The 20715-nt window shown below is 46.3% G+C and overlaps 1 protein-coding gene across 1 annotated transcript; it reads right to left on the bottom strand.

Annotated features, from left to right (window-relative positions):
* Positions 1 to 8737: 8737 nt before the first annotated feature.
* OSTM1 (osteoclastogenesis associated transmembrane protein 1) lies at positions 8738 to 19173 on the bottom strand. The gene is made up of 6 exons (XM_064447506.1): positions 18788 to 19173; positions 15594 to 15708; positions 13957 to 14054; positions 12786 to 12950; positions 11809 to 11974; positions 8738 to 11501 (listed from the first exon to the last, which is right to left on the bottom strand). Exons 1-6 carry the CDS (start codon positions 19133 to 19135, stop codon positions 11446 to 11448), a joined length of 948 nt encoding a protein of 315 aa, XP_064303576.1. The 5' UTR covers positions 19136 to 19173; the 3' UTR covers positions 8738 to 11445.
* Between the last annotated feature and the right edge of the window lie 1542 nt (positions 19174 to 20715).

Genomic DNA, 20715 nt, shown 5'->3' with positions numbered 1-20715 from the left:
CCTTGGAATGCGTTTCCAATGTAAAAATATGAGAATTTCATAGTGTCAGACCATTAAGATAACCTACAGCTTAATTTCTGCCCCAGTCACATAAAGGATGGTGCTGTTCCTTTACCCAGCACATGCAGCTGCGTCAACATAGATTTTGGAGGAAAAAAAAATGTGCAGCTCTTGAATTGAAATGTTCATAAATACAACCCACAGCAGAGAAGTAAACACCGTTTTGCCCAGCTTAAATGTCTTCAAGATCTTACAGCTGATTCAGAACACTTAGTTCAAACACTGAGCATATGGGTCACATCCTGGCATCCTCATGCATAATGGCCGTGTGTCCAACTTCCCTGTGACACAGCCGGTTTGCTTACAGACTTCTAGACATGGCAGCAGAAAAACCTTGAGAAGGTGAGAGATCAGGCAGAGGTGGAACACATCTGTGTATGCTTTCCTTTTTTCTTGGGGTTACCTATGTATATGCGAGAGCATTGGCTGCTGTATAGCAAGGTGTGCACTGCAGGGCAGTCACCCCACCTGGGCACAAACCCCACATCCAAGGGAGAAGCCTCGTTCCCCTCCCAGAGCTGTTGTCCCTTTGCATCACTGGTGGAAAGCAATGAACTTGTGCTTTTACTCCTTACGTCTTATTGCAGGGTGATTTTACTTGAGCTGAGGTGGATGTCTGCATAAGCAGCAGAAAGCTGCCCCTGTTACCAGTCACTGGGGGGTCAGCTTTTGTGCAAAATCTACCAAGGAAAGCAAGGGAGAAGCTGTTGTAAAGGAACTGGGCATAGGAAGCCCCTTCACAGGCTCCATTTGGAGCTGTTCCTCAGTATCCAGCTGTTGTGTGAGTTGGCTGCACGCTCCCTGGCAAGGCTGGCACACATGGGGCGCTGGGGGTGCAGATATTGTGCACACTGATGGCACTGCTTCTCAGGACTCTTTAAGCCTCTGCTTGGAGATGTAGAGCCTATTACTGTTACCGTTAGCACCCTGAACATCTACGTACATACCAGAACCTCGTTATACTATGTGCTGCTCAGTCCACAACAAATGCCTTATCCCCACGACCCCCCTTTACAGACAGGCAGCAGGAACATTGCTGGCAGCCCCAACAGCAGCGAGGCTGTGGGTCCCTGACAGCAGCCATATAGGGAAAGGAGCCTATGGCCAGGTGCTTCTGCAGAGAAAACAAAACCTGTCATTACTGCTTCAACCTCTAAACAGATGCCAGGCAGGAGAGAAGAGCCTCCTTGCTCTCTGCTCAGGAAGCACCAGGTTAAAGTTTGCTTACTAGCTTCATCGGCAGCTTTTCTTTCAGCCCTGTGCCACAAGAGTGCGTGGGAACAGCCTCTGCTTGCTATGGGCTCCGGTACCCTGCAGCGCTCTGTGACGCTCAAGGATTTGTGGAGTTCAGTCACTGTGAGCTTGGAGTTACTGTTGAATGTGTTACTGGGAAGAAAATCTCAGTGTGCAGGTGTAAAGCTCTTTTTGAAGTATTTGGGTAGCAGTGAGGGATAAACAGCACTTCCCAGTAAAAAAAAAAAACACAATCTGCTTGTGCTGCAAACCAGCAAGTGTTAAAAGTGATTCTACTGCAAGATTGTCTTTGCTCTGCACTTTGGGAGATAGTCTACATAAACTTGCTTCCATTTCCAATAGTCTCTTTTGCCCTCTCAGGCTATGGACTTCTCTTTGCTTTTTGACCCATCACCATGAATCTCTGCTGTCCCTCACAGCCAGATGAATCATGCTTCCTTGGGGAAAGCTGCCGTAGTCATTTGCATTATTATGAGAACGCAGCTCCCATCTGGTGAAACTGCAGGAAGCTGCACCCACCCTGCTTGAATCAGGATTGCAGATGTTGGAGACAGAGCAGCAACCATGGGGTGCAGAAACCATTCTGAGATGGCAAATGTTACTCCATGGTGTTGGAGCGGTATGGAGCCAGAAAAACCAGCAAACATTATGGACTTTAGTGGTGGGACATGTGACATCAAGGCCTGGAAGAACAGAACACCTGAAAGGTGTTGACTGTAGATTTTAAAGCCAGAAGAAATAGTCAGAGAAGCTGAGGATGGCCTGGTGTAGAGCACCAGTCAGGGATGTCTCCCTGTCACCAGTTTGGATGCTCACCCTTGTACTGACCCTAACAGTCTGTGGTTGAGTTGGAGCTGTGGTTTTCAACCTCAGGGGTGCCACACGTTGCACGGAAGTGCTCCACGAGAGGTAATTGGGAAAAGCAAGTTCACATACCCTGTACAGCAACCTGTGGGTAGAAACATAGAATCATAGAATGTCCTGAGTTGGAAGGGACCCACAAGGACCATCGAGTCCAACTCCTGTCCCTGCACAGGACAACCCCAAATTTACACCATATCTCTGAGGGGTTGTCCAAGTGCAAGTTGGGTAAAGCAACTTCAAACCCCACTAGGGAAAAAACAGGAGATTATCAATTGAAATGAGGTTGACAAACATGAACTAAAGACCATTCGAATTATGAACTTGACCAAGTATTTTCAAAAATACCTTACAGCTGAAAAAGAAGGAATATTATTCAGAAATAATAAGTCTTATAGGAGCCCAAGTCCTGCTTTCGTAGCAGCTTGGCTATTGGGATGCTACACTGTACTGTGGGTCAGTGGGTTTGACCACACTTCTGAAGGCTGCATTTGGATGCCCTCAGTCACTAATGGGGAAAATAATTATCATTTTTTCCCCTCAGAAGTCCTACCTGTTCCCCCGTGGATACCACAGATGTGGGACAGCTGACACAGGTAAAGATGCTTTAAATCTGCAAGTGTAAAACCAGGCTGCTGGGCTTTGGCAGGGCCCGGCAGTGAGTCAGGCTCCAGCAACTGCCCAGTGCACAAAGACCAAGCAGCGCTGCTGGCAGCAGGCTGAGGCCAGAGGCTCCAGTCCCTCACATTACCAAGAATAAAAAGTCCTGAGCTTCCTGGAGAAACTAAACTCTGGCAGGTCCTGTAGCTTTCAAGCAGCAAGACAACCATTTTATTTAGGGAGCTCACAGTTGCTTTGCTAAACTGAAGGGTGGTGTTATATTTACCACATTTTTCTTTCCCTCCCCAACAGCACCGTTACCAGCAGAGAAGAGACACCATTTCTGGTGGGTGGTGAGCCTCCTGCCAGTAGCCTTCCCTGGTGAGATGCTGCTGTGGGACTTCACAGGGGAAGATGGGCACACACCGGGCTGCCTTTTCAGAGTGCAGCCAGGTAAATATCATAGAAATAAACAGGCAAGGTTACCTTGGCCATGCCAGCCAGCCAGTCAATAGGCAAGCTAAAAGCCAAGGAAAATGTTCCAGGAAAAAGAAAGAAAAGAAAGCTTAATCTTAGTAAAAATATAGTCCCTGAGCACTGGCAGGGTCAGGGTCAGATTGGGTTACACGTTGTATAAGCCCCCGTTATACAAGCCAAGGCAGGGCAGAGGCTTTCCCAGGACTATTCAATCCTGCTTTCTCTTGCTCAGTTTTGCTGTTGCTCCCTCATTCCTTCCTTCTCACTGTACCTTCTCCTGATGCTTGCTTGGACAAACAGGTCGGTCCAAGTGCTTCCATTGCTGTGATTTAGGAGATCACACAAATCACTTGGTCTTTAAATAAAACATGAGTGTGGGAGCTTATGAATGGACCTAAAGTAATTCACGTGAGCAGCTGCAATAAAGGCAGCTCCTTATATGCTGCTTATCTGTGTAACATGCAAAAAACCAAGCATGTTCTGCACTAGGGACACAGCTGCTGTAAGGCAAAGCAATCAAACCCCAGGGCTAGATGCAATCATCACTTAGACCTGTGCAGTCCAGACAACACCAGCAAATGGTGCTGGGCAGGCTCCTGGTAACTGAGAAAAAATGTGCCGCATCCATGTTTCCTAGAAATTACGTGACTGTTATTATTCATCCCCTGACCAATTTTAAACCAGCTGTTGAGGACACTCTTTTCCCTTTGAAGCATTCATGCTCCCCTTGGGGCACTCCATCCCATTCACCTTGAGATTCTGTTTTTTCCACGAAAAAGTGTCCAAACAATGGCAAATTAATAACTTTGCCAACACTCACTGGCCTTCTCTTTGTACCCCAGCACTCACCCTTCAGGTAGATGTTCTGAAAGCATCTTCAGGCTTTTTTTTTTTTTTCAGTGGAGGAATGTAAAGTAAGGCTGCTCTTCCTAACAGACTTGCAGAGTACATTTCCTTCTCCAGAAATAGCTGCCTTCAATCCCTTGTCTCTCCCTTTGCCAGATGACTTTTGATTCTCTGTTCTGATCACCTGGAGAAAAGCACCGTTCACCAGAAGAAACATGCACTTTCCAGAGTCAGAACCACAACCTCCATTTGAAAACCTACTCCAACGCAGTGCAAACACACCGCTTTTGACATTTTTCTCATTTCTACATGTTTGAGTAAATGCTCTCAACTTAGCACGCTTGTGCAATACTTTGAAGCTCATTTCTCTGGCTTTAATATTCTGGGTTTCGCTCCAAGACCCACAAAAGCTCCTGAAATATATATACAACTGATCATAGTCTTCAAAGCAAAAGAAATTTAACACCATACTGCAAACAGAAAATTCATTGCTATTTTTAGAACTATGGAGAATATACAGGTGCCATAACAAATACAACTTGCTTCTTAATCAACAGGAAGGGAAGGTAGTTCTCTAAAGCAGTCTTTTCATGGCAGAGGGAAAGAACAAAGCAGTAACTCAAACTAACTGACTTTGGAGACTCCCAGCTGAGGCTTGCCCCTGTAGTAGGAAGAGAACACCACACAGTTTTACCTGGAAACTGGAGACCTTAAACTTTTCAGGCCTGGCCAGTATTGTACAATAGAACAGACTTTCTATTATACGTTATACAATACCAGACAGGTGTAAAATACCTGTATCACTCATATGTCCCTGCCCCCTTCTACAGACTCCTTTGAAAATCTTCAGTCTTCACCACATCTATCTTAGGACTCTTCCCTGCGAACCCAAGACGCCTGCTCCTTGCAGTCCCTTCTCCCTGCAGCACAGTAAATTGCTACTCTTTCAAAAGCTTGGAAAAAAAAATTCTGAATGAAGTCCAAAGGAATACTCTGATTGCCAGTGGCTGTTCTCACTGTCTTAACCTAGATCAGTTTGACATAAGCCATTTACTTCATGGTTAACCCCGGAAAAATCCTGCAGGGAATATAAATTCACGCATTAATCCTGCTCACCAGTTTGGTTCCACTTAGGTTTGGATGAAGGAGGTGCCACATTGCAACCCCAACTCAAATTTACTGCTTCGAATGCTTTAACAAAACACCACTCCAGAGCCCTTTGTGGTCCTCACACAAACTCTTTATTGCAGAGGAGAGAAAGAGACACCACTGTAAGTGCTGAGCATTACAATGAAACATAAAGCAGCATTAAAGTTGCTCCGTGCTTAATGCTGCGGTTTAAGCAGCTAATCTTGTTTCAGTTGAATGGCATGTTCATTACAGCAAATAAATCAGTAACGTGTAGGATTATTGAAGAGGAAAGACATATTAAACCAGTTTAGGGCATCATATTGATTTTTTTTTTTTTAAAAGTGTCCGATTTAGCTTGGCGTTTTTCAACAGTCAGTTCTAATAAACGCGTGTATAGCACAGATTAAGCAGGTGGGAATGTTGCCCAGAAAGTGTATTATGAACGACTTAAGGCACTGGTTTAATTGCAGCAATCCATGATACTTACTGTGCTGGCACCAGAGGGGAATTTTCAGTATTAAAAGTTAAAACTTCAACCAAGCTACTAGCGAGCGTCACTCTTTTATTAAATATTTGAAAAAGCTTTCCGATATTTTTACCTCAGATGAGAGTAGGGGAAAATTTCAGAGTTCATTCAACTATTTAACTTATTTCCACCACAACTCATTAAGTTATTTAAAAAAAAAAAATATATTAGGAGTTTACTCGACACAATTTTGCACCTCTGACTCTGAAACACTGCAGCAGCACCCCTGCCATCCTGCCACCCCATTGGTCCTATTCTGCCCGGTCCCTTTTGCAAGGAACATGCACAGAAGAAAAAAAGCCCAAACCCAGCTCACATTTCAAGTAGCAGGCTCCTTTCAAACCTGTAGTACAGAGTATTCCCATATTCCTTCCCCACAGTGCCGGTGCCCTGGCACTAGCCTTGTCACAGCTCAGAGAAATGAGTAGGAGCAACTTGATCCAGCTTTGGAGGTGGGTCTGCCTGAGCAGGGACTTGGCCTGGGTAACCTCCAGGTGTCTCAAAGTAGGGCCAACAGGAGGAGAAGAAACAGAGTTATGGTTTAGGTGAAAGCAAAGTGCTCCACAATGCCGAATAACCTCCCCTCAGCAATTTATCTATGTCCATGTAGAGTGGAGATCCCCGGTAAAACACCCATGACATTTGCAGTAAGCAGGCTCCCATACTGTACACCACACACAAACACATCAAAGCAAGGATTCAGCAGGGAAGTTGTTTTATCTGGGGGAAAATTGCAGCATTCTTCTCTGCATAAAGCTGAAAGTAACAAAAACTCCCTGCAAAACAAAAACATCCCTCTTCCCTCACCTCTAATCTGTGCAAGGTCCATCTTAGCCCACTGTGCCTCCAGAGAAGCGCACATGCTTGTGGGTGCTCCGACACCCTCACGCCAGCCAGCACAAATCAGAAGTGCCTCAGGCACTCCTCAAGCCCTGAAGCAGTTGCTGGGGGAAACCAGTTTGTACCAGTATCATCTTTCAAGCAGAGCAGTTGCAAGGGCTTGAAGCTGTGTGCTGTAGCAGAAGACGCGGGTCAGACAGCTCCTTAAGCCCACACCCAGTCCCAGGTATGGATCTTGCCAGAAACCCTCCCAATGGCCAGCAGAGATGCTGGTACCTCTGTATTGAACACCTGCACTTGGAAAAGGTTATTACACAACCGATTCTAGTCATCAGTCACACCACCTCCTGGTTTCTTCCTTTACATGTTATTTTTGCCTTGGATTAGACCAGGGTCTCCAAGATAGCAACCGCATTTCAACTCTCGGCACAACACAAGGCTACTAGCTGCACATAAAGCATCCTGGCTGACTCTGGCAAGTAGCAACAGACACTAATTGCAATGCTGGGAGAAGCAACGCTTCAGAGAAGTTGCAGAATTTGGAAGAGCGGAGCCAATAATGTGTAATTTCTTGCACTGGCAAAAACACAGAAGGAGCTTCCTGCACAAACTTAATGAAGATCAGGCTAAAAATGCTTACACCAGTCCCAGAAGCAAAATTTACACTAAAATATGAGCAAAAATTGGTAAGTTACCCATACGTTCTGATTAGGAGTGCAGTGACTTTGCTGATCACACAGCTTATCATTCCAGAGAAACTCTATATTCAGGGCATGAAAACTAACGTATAAATTAGCAGAAATGCAAGTAGATTTGATGGTACTTGATTAACTAGACAGCAAGCACCAGAAGCAAAACATGAGGAAAGTGAAGACATTTTGTGATTGTAGCAGGCATTTAATAAAGGTAGGAAAAAGCAGCCATCACACAAAAAACCAAGTATTTTTGGTTTGTTTGAAAGAAAAAAAGCCCCCTGTCTAGTGCTGAACAGGAACTCTCACTCAGCCTGGAATAAACCAGGAGCTTTGTAAAGAGTCTTTGAAACATCATTACTTCAACACCATCTGCAGCATCACACAATTCAGGTAGACTCCCAGAAGAAAACAGTCACTTTTAAGTAACTCAGAAGTCAGTTCCCTGTTGCCATCCCTCTCCTTGCTCCCATTCCTGACCTGCACAGGCAGCCCACCTGTGCATCCCATCACAGACCAGTGGGGGACCTGGGCTCAGCTGCTCCATCTCCCTGCTACCAGCCCCCCACCTCACCTTCACCAAGGAGCCAGAGCCACTCATTTCCAGCTCAACTGCAATCAAGGCCCCATTTGTACCGCCTTTCCTCAGACTCTTTCAACCACCTGGGAACTTCAGCAGCCTCACTCCTGAACACTTTGTCCTGAGCATGCTGACAGACCCTAGTTTCCACCCACAGTTACTCTCTAACCCTCTGTTTCACTCATTGGGTAAATCCCCTGCTCTTCCTGCTTGCCTTTCTCCTGTGCTGAACTCCCTCCCAGCTCCCTCCCACAAGCACACAGGCACCCACAACCATTCCTGGTTTCTCAGCCAGGGCTGCACCTCACACGCTGCCATTACAACTTTCCCAGCCTTTCTGGAAGTCCCTTGCAAGTAACACACTGAGTTTTAAAGTTGCCTTTGAGCCATCCACATCCTACCACTAGTGCGCAAGGCTACTACTATCGGGTGAGACACCCAGCTCTCTCCATGGTGAGGCACTGCACTGCCGTTTTTAGAGAAATCTTCCAGCTCAACAGCAATCCAACACCGTACCCGCTGAAGCCGAAAGAGTGGCCAGTGCAGGCAACTAAAAGCCTCCCCCAAAGACGGCAAGTCATCCCCACTAGCCTTACACACGCACACCCACCCAAGAAACTCCGCTGCAACTAACAGGAGCCTTTCCTTATACTTCAGTAGGCTTTGACGGAGCTGAAACTCCACCCTTTCTCAGCAGTTGCAGTTCATTTGCTCTGTATTTCAGCACAGCGCTGCTTTGAAAATGTCTTTCTGATGCTGTTTTGCTGCAAAAGGCATAATGAGGAATAATAAGCAGGTGCTTCTGAACACAAACCCACAACAGCAGGAGTATAAAACTAAAACAAATGAAGCAATTAAGTAACCACACTGTTCACTGTTTCTTGACAATCTTTATTAGAGCTGACTTTCCATGTTTAGAGGTTTCCGAGTAAGTATAAATACAAATGAAAGTGCTACCCCACAGTAAGAAATCTTTATTTGCACAAAAAGATACAAACAACCAGTATTTCAAAGTTCATCCTAGTTAGTACCTATAATACCAAGAAGGCAAAAATAAACAAAGATGAAAGACTAGCAGCAAAAAGAACACTAGTTCTCCTTCAACACAGTCTGTGTGCTTCCACATTTCTCTAGGAAACAGAGTATAAAGAGAATTCAATCAATTTATATATGAAATATCCTACCAAAAATATAACACTGTGTAAAGAAAGTTAGTAGTACAAATTTTTTTTTTTTTTTTGGGGGGGGGGGGGGGGGGGGGGCAGAAAAAGGAAAAAACAGTAGATGTAATATTAAAAATCTCAAGTGTAAACTTTACTGCTGCTTTAAAATAAAAAAAAAAACAAAAGTCACATGAGTATTTCCGTTTGGCTTAGCAGCCAGGAAAATAAGGAAAGCTGATTTTTTTTTTTATTAAAGTGCTTAACCACCATATCCAGAAGTAATGACTTTCAGACCTACTTAACATGAATGTGCTCAAAAAGCCACTGCTTACAGTATAAAAGCTGTCATTCTGAAATGCTGCACATACAAACTGGCTTTATCTGCACGAATGAAAGATTGCTTTGAACAGCTCTCAATCATATGATGTCCCAAATCAATGTAATGCTATTAGAGCAGGCAGCTGAATAAGTCCCAGAAAGTTGAAGTTTAAGAATAAGAGATATAAAAAAATAATCTTATTTTTTTTAAAGGCAGCATGCCTCTCCCAGCCGCAAGAAGGTAGCTTCATATAACAAGCAAGAGAAACAACAGTTTTGTGTTATTGTTGTAAACTACCTAGAACAAACTGACTGTTGACCTCACATGTTTAAGAAAGGGAGATAAATACTTCTCAATGATAAAATGCAAAAAGGCAATCATGTGGGTGGGACCAATCGCTAATGCAGGATTTTACTTAATATTAAAAATACTGTCGACTTTAAAATTGATAGTAAGTCCTAACTCAAAAACCCACAAAAAATAACAAGAAAAGCAAGAAAACCAATGACTTGAAGTGCTTTAGAACTATTTTGTTGCACTGTTATATATTTATTTGAGCCTTAGTGCAAAGGAAAAATTTAACATTCTAGGCTCCAAAGCAAGTCAAAGACGTAAGACTATTTCATAGGGGGATTGATGGACATCAGACATGCAGATCCCAAGAGAAATTTAATTTTTTAGCTCTAACGGCCATTCACTTTTATCTCAGGGTTAGAAAACACATTTTAAAATGGGAACAAAGACTCTGGCATTCATTAACCTCAAGTATGGCTATAAATAATTTCAACCCCACCACTCTCCCAAATCAGGGCTATCATAACCAAACTGAACCGTCGGTATTGCTGCAGCCGTTGGGTTGCACCCACAGGCTGTCAGTAGCACTCTCCATCCCCACAGTTATTGTACTAATTTCTCCGTCAGCTTTGGAATCCTGTGAGCTTGAATTTGTTTACAAGTCTAATTTCTGAAACTATTTTTTGGAAGTCATCGGCTCCCGACACAGTATCTTCACTGTCCTTCAGGACCGTTTTTAAGTTAGAGAACCCCCTGGTTTATTTACCACTAGAATACATATTATCTAGAAAAGGTAACTTTTTCCCTACGAAGTTCCTGTAAACACTTCTGTGGTAAGCCATAGAGAGCTCTAGACAAGGAAATTCAGCATCTCCAGTGACTTGACTTTACCTCACTTCTTTACAAAGGAAAAAAAAAAAAAACACACAACAAAAACCCTGATAATTAAAAAGGAAAGGAAATAACACAATAAACAGACAAACAGTGAAGCATTCAGCTACCCAAGTAGACATCTAAAATAAGCCTCTGAAAATTTAACATTTGAAAAGCAATTATTTTAGTGGTTAAAGTGTGCAAATGACTAAATATGCTGTCTGCTTCAGAGATAGCTGAATACTGTAGTCAATGATTATTATTCATGTCTAGCACTGGCAGTTCTGTTGCTTTTGTTGCTGGCTTTGGACATTATTTGGACATTCGGACTACTTCCTCTGCGTATTTCATGCCTTTTTTTTCTTCTCTTTTCTCCAACAGAGACCAGCAGCATGACTTTAGAGAGAGGTATCAGACAGATGGGAACTTTTTAAAGGCTTCCTGTCCATCCCAAGTCTGGCAAAACTGAATGTTGTGTGTAATTAAACATAATGTTTCAAGTAGAAATATCAAATATTATTTCAAGTTTTGCCTGCCTATGAAAATCACCTCAAAAAGATTCAGAATCTGAGGTTTCTGTGAAACAAACACGATAAATTAAAGATAAAAAAACATGCAAGGAAAGTGAAACTATTCTATTGATGAGAAATACAAAAGCTTAGAAACAGAAAAACACTAGCTTCAGCCCAAGACTGAAAAAAAAACCCAGCACAGATTTTCCAAAACCAGAGTCCATACAGCATCACACAGCCCTGCCTTGTCATGTTTGTTAATATCCTCGCTTAGAAGTCAGACAGCATTTTGTTTAACTTGTGTTGCTCTGTATCATTACACTAAACCATAATTAACTCCTCTTTTGTGCCGGCCTCATTCCAACACAATTGTACCCACTGTATACCAGCAGCAGTTCTCAGGTTTTGTTTTCCAGCTCAGCTGTATTTTTCTTGGATGTTCACAAGACTGGCATTTGACTGGATGCGCTTGGCTAGAAAGGGAAAAATTATATGAAAATTAAACACAAAGAATTCCACAAAACTAGTCTCTCCACTCCCTCTATTTATCCGACACAGACTTGCAAACAGCTTTCTGTTCACGTCCAGAAACTTTAATGACAAGATATGGCTGAAGCTCTGTACTACCCTTCTTCAGGGGACAGCAGCAGACTAATAGTCACTATTAGCGCCGTCAGCACAGCTGCAGGCAGATCTGGCTGGGCCCCCTCTCCCACAAGAGCCAAGCGAGTCCCTGGCACCACCCAACTCTAATAGTGAAACGCCAGCACCATCACTTACGCAAAATGAGTATCCGTTTCTTCTGCTTCGAGTGAAGGAAGCTACTGAGATAAAAAACAATAGGCAGGAAGAGAATAAAGGATGAAACTGCAATCACTGGGACTGTATCACTGCAGGGAACCGAACAGTTGAAAGCCCTGCTCCAAAGCTTCCGAGTGATGTTCATCTAAAAGAAGAACATAAGCAAGCCGTGAAAGCGAGCACGTGCAGTTTTGCTGTGCAGCACGGCAAACACTCAGGTCTCAAGACATTCAAGTGTTCAAATATGAAGTCAGAAAACAACACTTTAACAGGTTCCCCCCACCCCACCAGGAAACAAACAATCCTAGGAAGCATAGAAACGGAGGTAAATGAAGCCAAAATTTCACATCAGAACTTTTGCAATCTTCAAAACCAGACTCTACTCAGAGACACTGTAGCATTGCCACACGCCTGTTTCCCAGAGACCTCACTGACAGCCTGCCAGGACAGGGCTAATCCCACACTTTTGACAGCCCTCCTCCTGCCCAACTGCTTAAAACCCCACAATATAACAGAGCTTTTTCCAAACATATGTCGCCAGTGCTGAGGGCCCCTAGAAACAGCTGCTGTAATAAGGAATCAATTATTGCACTGGCTAGAACAATAGCAGTAAAGCTTCGCATTAAAAGCCAGAAGATTAAGACAATTTTTTTTTCAATCCATCCCCTTCACAGTAACAAGAAATTAAAGTGCAGCTACTTAAACTGGAATGCACTTGGGTGATCAGGAGCTTCAGTCACGCTCCTGCTGCACTGACCCGAGGACAGGACCTAGCAAGACAGCACCACCAGGCGAACCTCTTCCTCACAGGACATCAGCCTGACAAAGGCACTGCTGCCAGTACTGTCCCACACCAAAAGGGAAAAGGAAAGCCCTAGCAAGACAAGGGCAAATGGCTCAGATTAATAAAGACCTCCATGACGAGGTCTCCCTGTTGAGTATTAATAACGACTTACTGCATCTTCCACGTCGATACACAAGTGTGCAGAGTGCCCTGATTCACCACCTTCCCTGTTCATCCTTTGCAAGTTGTTATACAGGTCATTCAACATTTTGTAGGTTTTGTTGCAGTTTTTACATACTTCTGTGTAGTTATTTGGTGACAGATAGATGCTTTGCCCCTAGGGTTATAAAACTCTGTTTGAATGATGTTTGAAGGTATTACATAAAAAAAAAGACCAACCCAAAACAAAACTTAAAAACTAGAGTCAAGTTTGAACCAAAATCCAGATTTTTAGCATCCCAGATCAAGCAGAAGCTCAGACAGACAACTCACATGAGAATGTAGCAGGAAGAGAGATCAACTAATTCACTAGGGTGAAGATATTCCAACCCCGTAATGGTTGTACCAGCTACCCACCAATCACTGGGTTAAGTTCTAGTTCAGACTCTTGAAGTGATCAATAGGCCAGTCCACACTGCTTCTGGCCAAGGCCTAAAAAGGCACATTTCCTAGAAATCACTAATCATAAAAAAAGCAGACAGTGTCCTCAGAGATTGTCCCACGCCCATCATTTCCCATTTTCACTATTGAACGAACCTGGAACTTGGCCAGTTTCTGACTAAAATGGAATATGCGCAGTTTCTTAGGCTATGTAGAGCATTTTCTTTGAGGACGATTGCCACATCTATTTCACTAAGTTATATCACCTTTGCAATATGGACAAACTTCACCCATAATTTTACTCGTCAAAAGAATTGTTACAATGATTTAAGGTAGTTGGTCTTTCTGAACTAGTCTATATTATCAAAAGGTTATTTAAAGATTGAGTTGTTAAGTCAGAAGACAACAATTCCAAAAAGAGATAGAAAGAGAGACCTACAGCATGCAGACGTGCTGTTTCTTACTATATAATTATCAACTATTGTGAATTCAGAAATTCCGATGTGAAGTAGCATTGCAATTACATTCAAAATGAAGTCAAGGTGAATATCAATTAGAATTAATTTTAGGCTCTCAATCTGTAAACATCTGCATTTTACAGATCATTGCTTTATCTGCCTGAAATTCACAAACTCACCAGTGGTTTATTTGCCTAATCTGTATCCACAGTTTATTCAGCATAAATAAGATTTTGCTACCAATTAGAGCATTTAGTGCTTCTCTTAAATACACAGCATAAATACCTGAAGGTTATGTTCAAAACATGTCAGAGTTTTATTGAATAAATCCAGGAATTCTACGGTAGAATTTGATAACCCCTCACTGTTGTTCTTTAAACAATCTGTCAAAGAGAAAGAAAAATATCAGGATATTCTAAATTCTAACATTTCCATAGCTGACAAGTCCCAGACACTCCACTCCTGCAAAAAGACCTCTCGACTATAAAAGACAGATCTAGTCAACACTGTGGTTTCCTTATCTGCCTGCCATTGATGTCTCAGACCTGCTGACCTAACTCTTCATCGAGAACATATTTCAGAATTAATTGGCCTTGATTAAATGAAAGATGAAGACTATCATCAAGAGCTTTCTGAAGAGGGGGTCTGAATTATCTTTGGACTTTAAGATAAAACAAGACATTACTTTTATTTTCTAGCCCGCAAATCTGGCTTTGCCCAGCAACAGTAACAGCCATTATATGAAAGCAGAAGCACCGGCAGTGGAGATGAAACAGAGAGCATCCGGGGAACAGTCACACCATGAACACAATAGTAGAAATCAGAGTGCAGGTTATTATCGTTTAAGAAAAGTTGACTGTTTCACCAGCTTTGAGGGGAACTCTGGGGCTTTCCTCCCAGTCATAGGCTCAACCCTTAGCATGTTACTGCTTCCATCCACCCCACCCCATTTCAGGTGTTCTAACCTGACAGACCCTTGGAAAAAAAACAGTGGTTTGGGAATTCAGACATTCAACAGCAGCACCGTGAGAGTGAGCCAACATCCTAGAAAACTCTACTGAAAGAAGGAAGCGCCATCAGTATTGAGGGCAAGCGTTCAGCTGGACACTGGGTAGGGTAGGCTGGTCACAGGCTGAGCACAGCAGGACACCGCAGACAGCACAGCTGCTCCTGTACTGCCTTTCCAGTCTCCACACAGCCCAGACTCACAAATGAAAATAAACTCTTCTGGACTCTCAAGGGCCTCCGCAGCAAACCCAGCATCTTTAACACTCAACTCCATGATGTTTTCAACTCCCACTGTTTTCTAGTGCAGCAGTTCGCATAGGGTCCCACCTCCCACACCAGGGGAATGGCAAAAAGCCATAGTTTAGCACAGCACAGCACCATCAGCATGAGGACAGTGAGATGCAGGGATAGACTTTCACACCCTCCACCCATAAAGTGAAACAAAAAGCACGGCTGTGGAGGCAGACACTGTTCAACCTGTAAGCATTCCAGGTTACCGACTTTATTAACAAACAAGGAAAAGTTTCTTATGCCAGTTTTGTTGTTTGGTTTTTTTTAAATAGGAAGACTAGGAAAAACAGAAGAAACCGCAATGAAGCTAAGGAAAATCTCCAGCAGGGTCTGTAGATCACAAAGAAAACTAACATGACTACCTGTTGAAATAATAGCCTAAAAGAAATATTTATATAACAACTATTTTCTTCCAACAGACTAGTGCCCTCATATTTTGGCAGTATATCTTACAAAATAAAGAGCGCCTGTACCCCTCATTGGAGTGGCTCCAGCTTAGGATGCATGCGTTATATATTATCTGCATTAACCAAATACTTATAATTCTGATCTGTGCAAACTTTAGGGGCAAAGTTAAGCTAAGTCATAGAAGTAGCATGAAAGCTACAGAACGAGTCACATACTTGCACAGTTGGCTGCCTCCCAGGTTTCGTTAAAGAACTCCGAAAGGGTCACAACTATCTGCAGCCTGTCTGAGGTCAAGATGCTTTTGGCACAATTGTGGCTCTCAGAAGAATTCTAGAAGAAAAAAGGAAATAAAAAAAGCAATCAAGTGTTAAAAATATAAGGGAAATTTTTAAATGTATTTTAGGCAAGCACAGCTAAACAACCATCTCATCATATTGATATTTCTAGAATAGGCAGAGCAAGGTTGACAGCACAATAAAAATGTTTTGATCCTCCAAATTATACTATGAGCAACACAGCTTTCTGCACATGGTCTTTGAAGACCTACTAGGACTATATGCGAGTCAGTCAAAAACATACCAGTGCAAAAAAGAGGGGAGGAAAAAAAAAAAGCAGAGAGACAGGGGCTCCTCTGCCAGGTAGCTCATATTCATCCATTTCTGGGCCGCTGCCCCACGAGCCAGCTCAAGGTATGAGCAGCCAGAGAAAAGGACGTTAGACTGCAGGAACAGTTGAAGGAGCTGAACCAACAGACTGGCTTCAAAACAAACTCAAACAACAGAAAACGTCCAAAACCACTGTACCAACGTACCATATCAGCAAACTTCCCCCAGCTTAGTGCGGCCACAGCAGGAACGCAGACCTCCACGAAGCAGTGCCTGCAGCCACTCCCCCAAGCCTATGCCCAGGCTGGGCTCTCATCCTCCCCAGACATAGGTACCAAGCTCACCAGGTCTTGGCGAGCCACCCAATGCACCCCATCCTCAAAGCAGGCACTGGCACAACTCTTCCAGCAACTTATTCCCTGGACCAAGTTAATTTAAAAAAAAATGCAGAGCGACTATAAAAGCAGTTACAGAATAAACAGGAAGTATCCCTACTGGAATTCAGAACCATGTTTTTCTCCTTCAAAGCTTTATTTTCTTCCTCAAATCACTGGTACGAAACCACAGTCTCCAGTCAGCTGACTCCTGTGCTCTAGCTCCTGGATACTGGCTGCTAAATTGACTTAAGCACTTCTCAAAATTGCTGAAGCTGCCAAAAGCCTCCTTGATAAGTGACGTGGGACATAGGAGAAAATAATCTCTTTAACAAGAAACATGTTCCTTAAAGAGCTTTATGAGAGATCCAGTTTCCTCCTTTGTTAAAACAGGTTTATTTTTTAAATAAGAAGTTTCCCTTAGAGACTCAACTGCTGAAATCGAATATTGCCACATCTGGTAACTCCCACGTTCACCCGCTTTCATTTCTACTAAATTACAAACAGATATGCAACAAAGTTGTTTATGTGGGAAACTCTCTGGTTGCTTCATGAAGGCCTTTAATGTGACACTTCCTCACCAGCTGGACTCACAAGTGGGAAAAAGCACTTTAAATCCAAAACTGAAACAAGTAGAGCCATATCATTCCTTAAACATGCTTGCCTAATTTATTCTTTAATTAGCATAGCAAGGAAGATTTTACATTTCAGAGATGTCTGAAACTTAACATGTCTGCTTCTTTCACATTGCACTACAACTGCGGTAGGATGGCAAAGATAAAAACATCAGATATCTGATTACGTGTGATCGTGGGTTGAGGTTGCAAGAGCTCACCTCCTTTATTTTTCTGGTTAGTTAATCCATGCACAGAGGAAACAGCAAACGCTCTCTAATACAGATGTGCCTTCCAGACCACATAGTGGAGCAGTCCTCTCAGGCTGCCAGTACTCAAGAACAGCAGCTGCAATGAGTTCATATACACTGTAAGTACTGGGACTTGTTTGGCAACCTAATCCTAGCCAAAACATCATGCTGGAAGTACCCAAGGGAACTACATGCTCAGTTTCTCACTTTCACATTACCTAGTCACTGGTATGAAACAGCTTCCAAATGAGAAACAAGTAAACAGACTACAGGTTTGCAAACCAAAACAAGTGACCACTGGCTAGATATTTGCCCTGGAGAGGACGATATCAAATGAACGCCCACGCGCTTTTCCAATACAAGTGGTGGGTCGGTGGGAGGAAGCAGGCATACAATGCGTCAAAACCAGAAAGTGATACTTCTTCGCATGACAGGTAACTAGGGTTACCTGGATTTAAAGAGCGACAGATTTTTCTTGTCAGTGGCGATTCTAAATGCAGATTCAGAAATCCCAAGACTGGAAGCACAATCCAGGGGACACACTGCTATAAACTTGCTCTCTGCCTGTACTCTTACCAGGGCACCCACTTCTAGCCATCATCAGAGAACAGGCAAAGGTCCTTTGGTCTGATCCGCTATTGTCATCCTCGCGTTATCCCAGGGACCAACTTTTACAAATGGATAAAAGGGACGAGAACCCACAAAACTAGTCATGAACCACCTCCAACACTAAGAAATGAAAAAGGAAAAAAAAATTATCAAGAGTCTGGAGAATGTAAACATAAGACCCAGCTTTAGTCAAATCAAGGTTTCCCACTGGTGGGGTCTGCAGATCCCAGCCCGCCCTCAGGACTTCTAGATTGCTGCCACACACTCCCACCAGCTTTGGAGCCGGGAGCACCGCGCCACGGCTCCCCGCAGACGCCGCACGTCGCTCGCCACTGCTTCAGACACCACCACTTTTCCAAGAAGTGCCGGGCAACTGAGCTCTGCCGGCGTTCCTGGTTAGCGCTGCACAACGACGACCTGCGAGCCACAGCCCTGCTTCGGGTATCGCTACATCAGCAAGAACAACTCAAGTTTTTCCACTTGCACGGAGAAGCAAAGCCTTTTTTTGTTGGGTTTTTTTTTTTTCTCTCCAGGTGGAGCTACTCGCCCCAAACCATGCCGGGAGCCGGCTGCACCCACCGCGCCGCGACACCGGCCAGCGGCCGCCGCTGCTTCCCAAACACTCCCGGCCTCCATTAAACCACCGTAGGGGACCGGAGGTGTGGGAGCAGATCCCGGGAGGCCGGAGAGCCGCCCACGCCCCCGCCACGGCCGGGCCCGGCCCGCGGCCCGTCGCCCCCCTCCCGCCCTCGGGGGGGGGGGGGGGGGGGGAGCGGGCCGAGCCGCCCTCCCGCCGCGGGGAAGGGCGAAGCAGCCGCCTGCCGCAGCCCGCTGCGCCCTGACGCAGACCTGACCGACTGGTAGGCGTGAAGAAACCAACGCACCCCCAACCCCCCTGCGGCCCCGGGCAGCCCCGCAGCCCCCCCCCTCGCCCGGCCCCGGCCCGGCGGACGCACCCCGACGGCGCGGGCGATGTCTCCGTAGTGCGCGAGCAGGCGGCGGTAGTGGCGGTGGCAGGCCTGGCAGAGCCGCACCGGGCGGGCGCGGCGGCCCAGGCAGCCCGTCAGCGCCGCGCTGCCCTCCGCGAAGGCGGCGAGGAGGCGGCGGCACTCCGGCTCCAGCTCGGGTAGGTCACCGGGCAGCCCCGCTCCCCCCCACAGCTCCTCCGCCAGCTCCTCCGCCTCCACCAGCGCCTCCAGCGCCAGGGCCCGGCGCGCCTCCGCGGCAGCGGGGCCGGGGACCCGGACCGCCAGGGCCAGGGCCACGGCGAGCAGCAGGGGAGCGAGGCAGCACGGCGGCGCCATGGCGGCCGCACCAAGGAAGCGGAACCTCCGAGCCGGCAAACGGCCCCGCCTCCCCCGCAGGGCGCCCTCGCTCATTGGTCGCGGCGGGTTAGGGGGCGGGGAAAGGGGCGGGGCAGCGGAGGGCCGGGGGGCGGCGGGGGGTGTCCCAGGTCCGTGGGAGATGTACCCGAGTGGGGAGGCGTTCCCGAATGGGGAGGTGTCCTCGGGTCCGTGGGAGGTGTCCCCGAGTGGGAGCGCGTCCCGCCGCACGGGGAGCACGGTCTCCGTGCCGTACCTTTCAGCCAGGTAACGCTCTTTTCACCCGAAAAGGGGATTTAGAAGTTACCTGTTGTCTGGGAGGTAACCTTAAAGTACGCTGAAAACACAGCAACAGTCAGGAAAACAAGTCCCCAGAGCAGAGGAAGAGTTGCTGAGAGAGGAATAAACCACATCTTTCTGCAGTCAAAGTGCTTCCTGCGTTTTATCTCAGACCGTGCACCTTTGTTGATACCAGGCCCCAACCTTTTCCCATGGCTGCTTCTCCATAAAGCTGGAGTCACCAAAGGAAAACTCATCCCAAAGCGGGGGGAGCGAGTACAGCAGCAGGTAAACCCCTCAACGGGGGCTGTAGCCCCAGGCTCTCTACTCACTTCTCTGTCTGGCAGGACATTGACCCCGCGCCTGTCCCATCTGACAACAGCCCTTTCCAGGGATCTCAACAGGCTTTTGACCGAGCCTGGGTTTCCTAGTGCTCTGCGACAGGAGGGGCAGGGCGGACCCCTGCAACTCCATACCATGGTGCCTTTGGGAATAACGGAGTGGGGCAGGAATGGCCCCATCCCTTTCTTGCAGCTGATGCAATTAGCATACACGCGGCACCGGTGGCGGGAGGCAGCGCTGGACGACGGTGGTGTGATGGTTGTGGCAGCTGCCAGGAGTTTGGCGCTGCTTGAACCGGCTCCCCATGCTCCCACCAGTGCCCAGCTTGGCCAGTGTCACCTGGCGCTAACTTGTGCCAGTCCTGCAGTAAATGTTGCAGGCCCCGCCGAGTTGCTGGCTGAGGCCAGGCAATTCCCCCCCCCTACGGCGCCTGCTGGTTCGGGGACCGCAGCTGGCAAGGCCACCATGCTGGGAAGCCTGGAGATGCTTAGCAAGACACCCATGCCCAGGTGGCTCCGGGGGGAGAAGATGGCCCCCCTTCTTTAGCTCACTTAGCATGGGTGCAGCCTAAACCCTGAGAAACTTTGCAGTGGAGGTGCTGCCCGCACCATGCTGGTACCCACAGCCCTGAGACGGGGATGGGGGCTGCTTGCCACCCCCAAGTGACCCTCGTCCCAGCCGGTGGTTGTAGAGCGTCGTTTACCCAGCGCAGGGGATGGGGTGGCCCCGCACTGTGCCCCTCCCCGGGCAGCCCAGGGTAGTGGGCAGGGCCGGCAGGCAGGCAGGCAGGGCTGGTGGGAAGGCAGGGCAGGAGGCCAGATAGGGCAGGCAGGGCGGGAGGGCAGGCAGGCAGGCAGGCAGGGCAGGAGGGCAGAGTCCGGCCTGCCCGCATCCCCCCAGGAGAGGGCAGCAGCGCTCCCGCACATCGCCCCACCGAGGGG

Source organism: Phalacrocorax carbo, chromosome 3 (genome assembly GCF_963921805.1).
Source record: "Phalacrocorax carbo chromosome 3, bPhaCar2.1, whole genome shotgun sequence".
Classification (NCBI taxonomy): domain Eukaryota; kingdom Metazoa; phylum Chordata; class Aves; order Suliformes; family Phalacrocoracidae; genus Phalacrocorax; species Phalacrocorax carbo.
Note: the sequence above shows the minus strand (reverse complement) of the source record. Positions and strands in the feature narration are given on the sequence as shown.

What these genes read in the sequence shown, in the direction of transcription:
- OSTM1 (XM_064447506.1), bottom strand. Translation starts at nt 19,135, where the DNA reads ATGGCGCCGCCGTGCTGCCTCGCTCCCCTGCTGCTCGCCGTGGCCCTG. An exon ending in ACATCGCCCGCGCCGTCGGG is followed by an intron (nt 15,709 to 18,787) that starts GTGCGTCCGCCG and finishes TTTTTCTTCTAG; the next exon opens with AATTCTTCTGAGAGCCACAA. An exon ending in GTATCGACGTGGAAGATGCA is followed by an intron (nt 11,975 to 12,785) that starts GTAAGTCGTTAT and finishes TTCTTCTTTTAG; the next exon opens with ATGAACATCACTCGGAAGCT.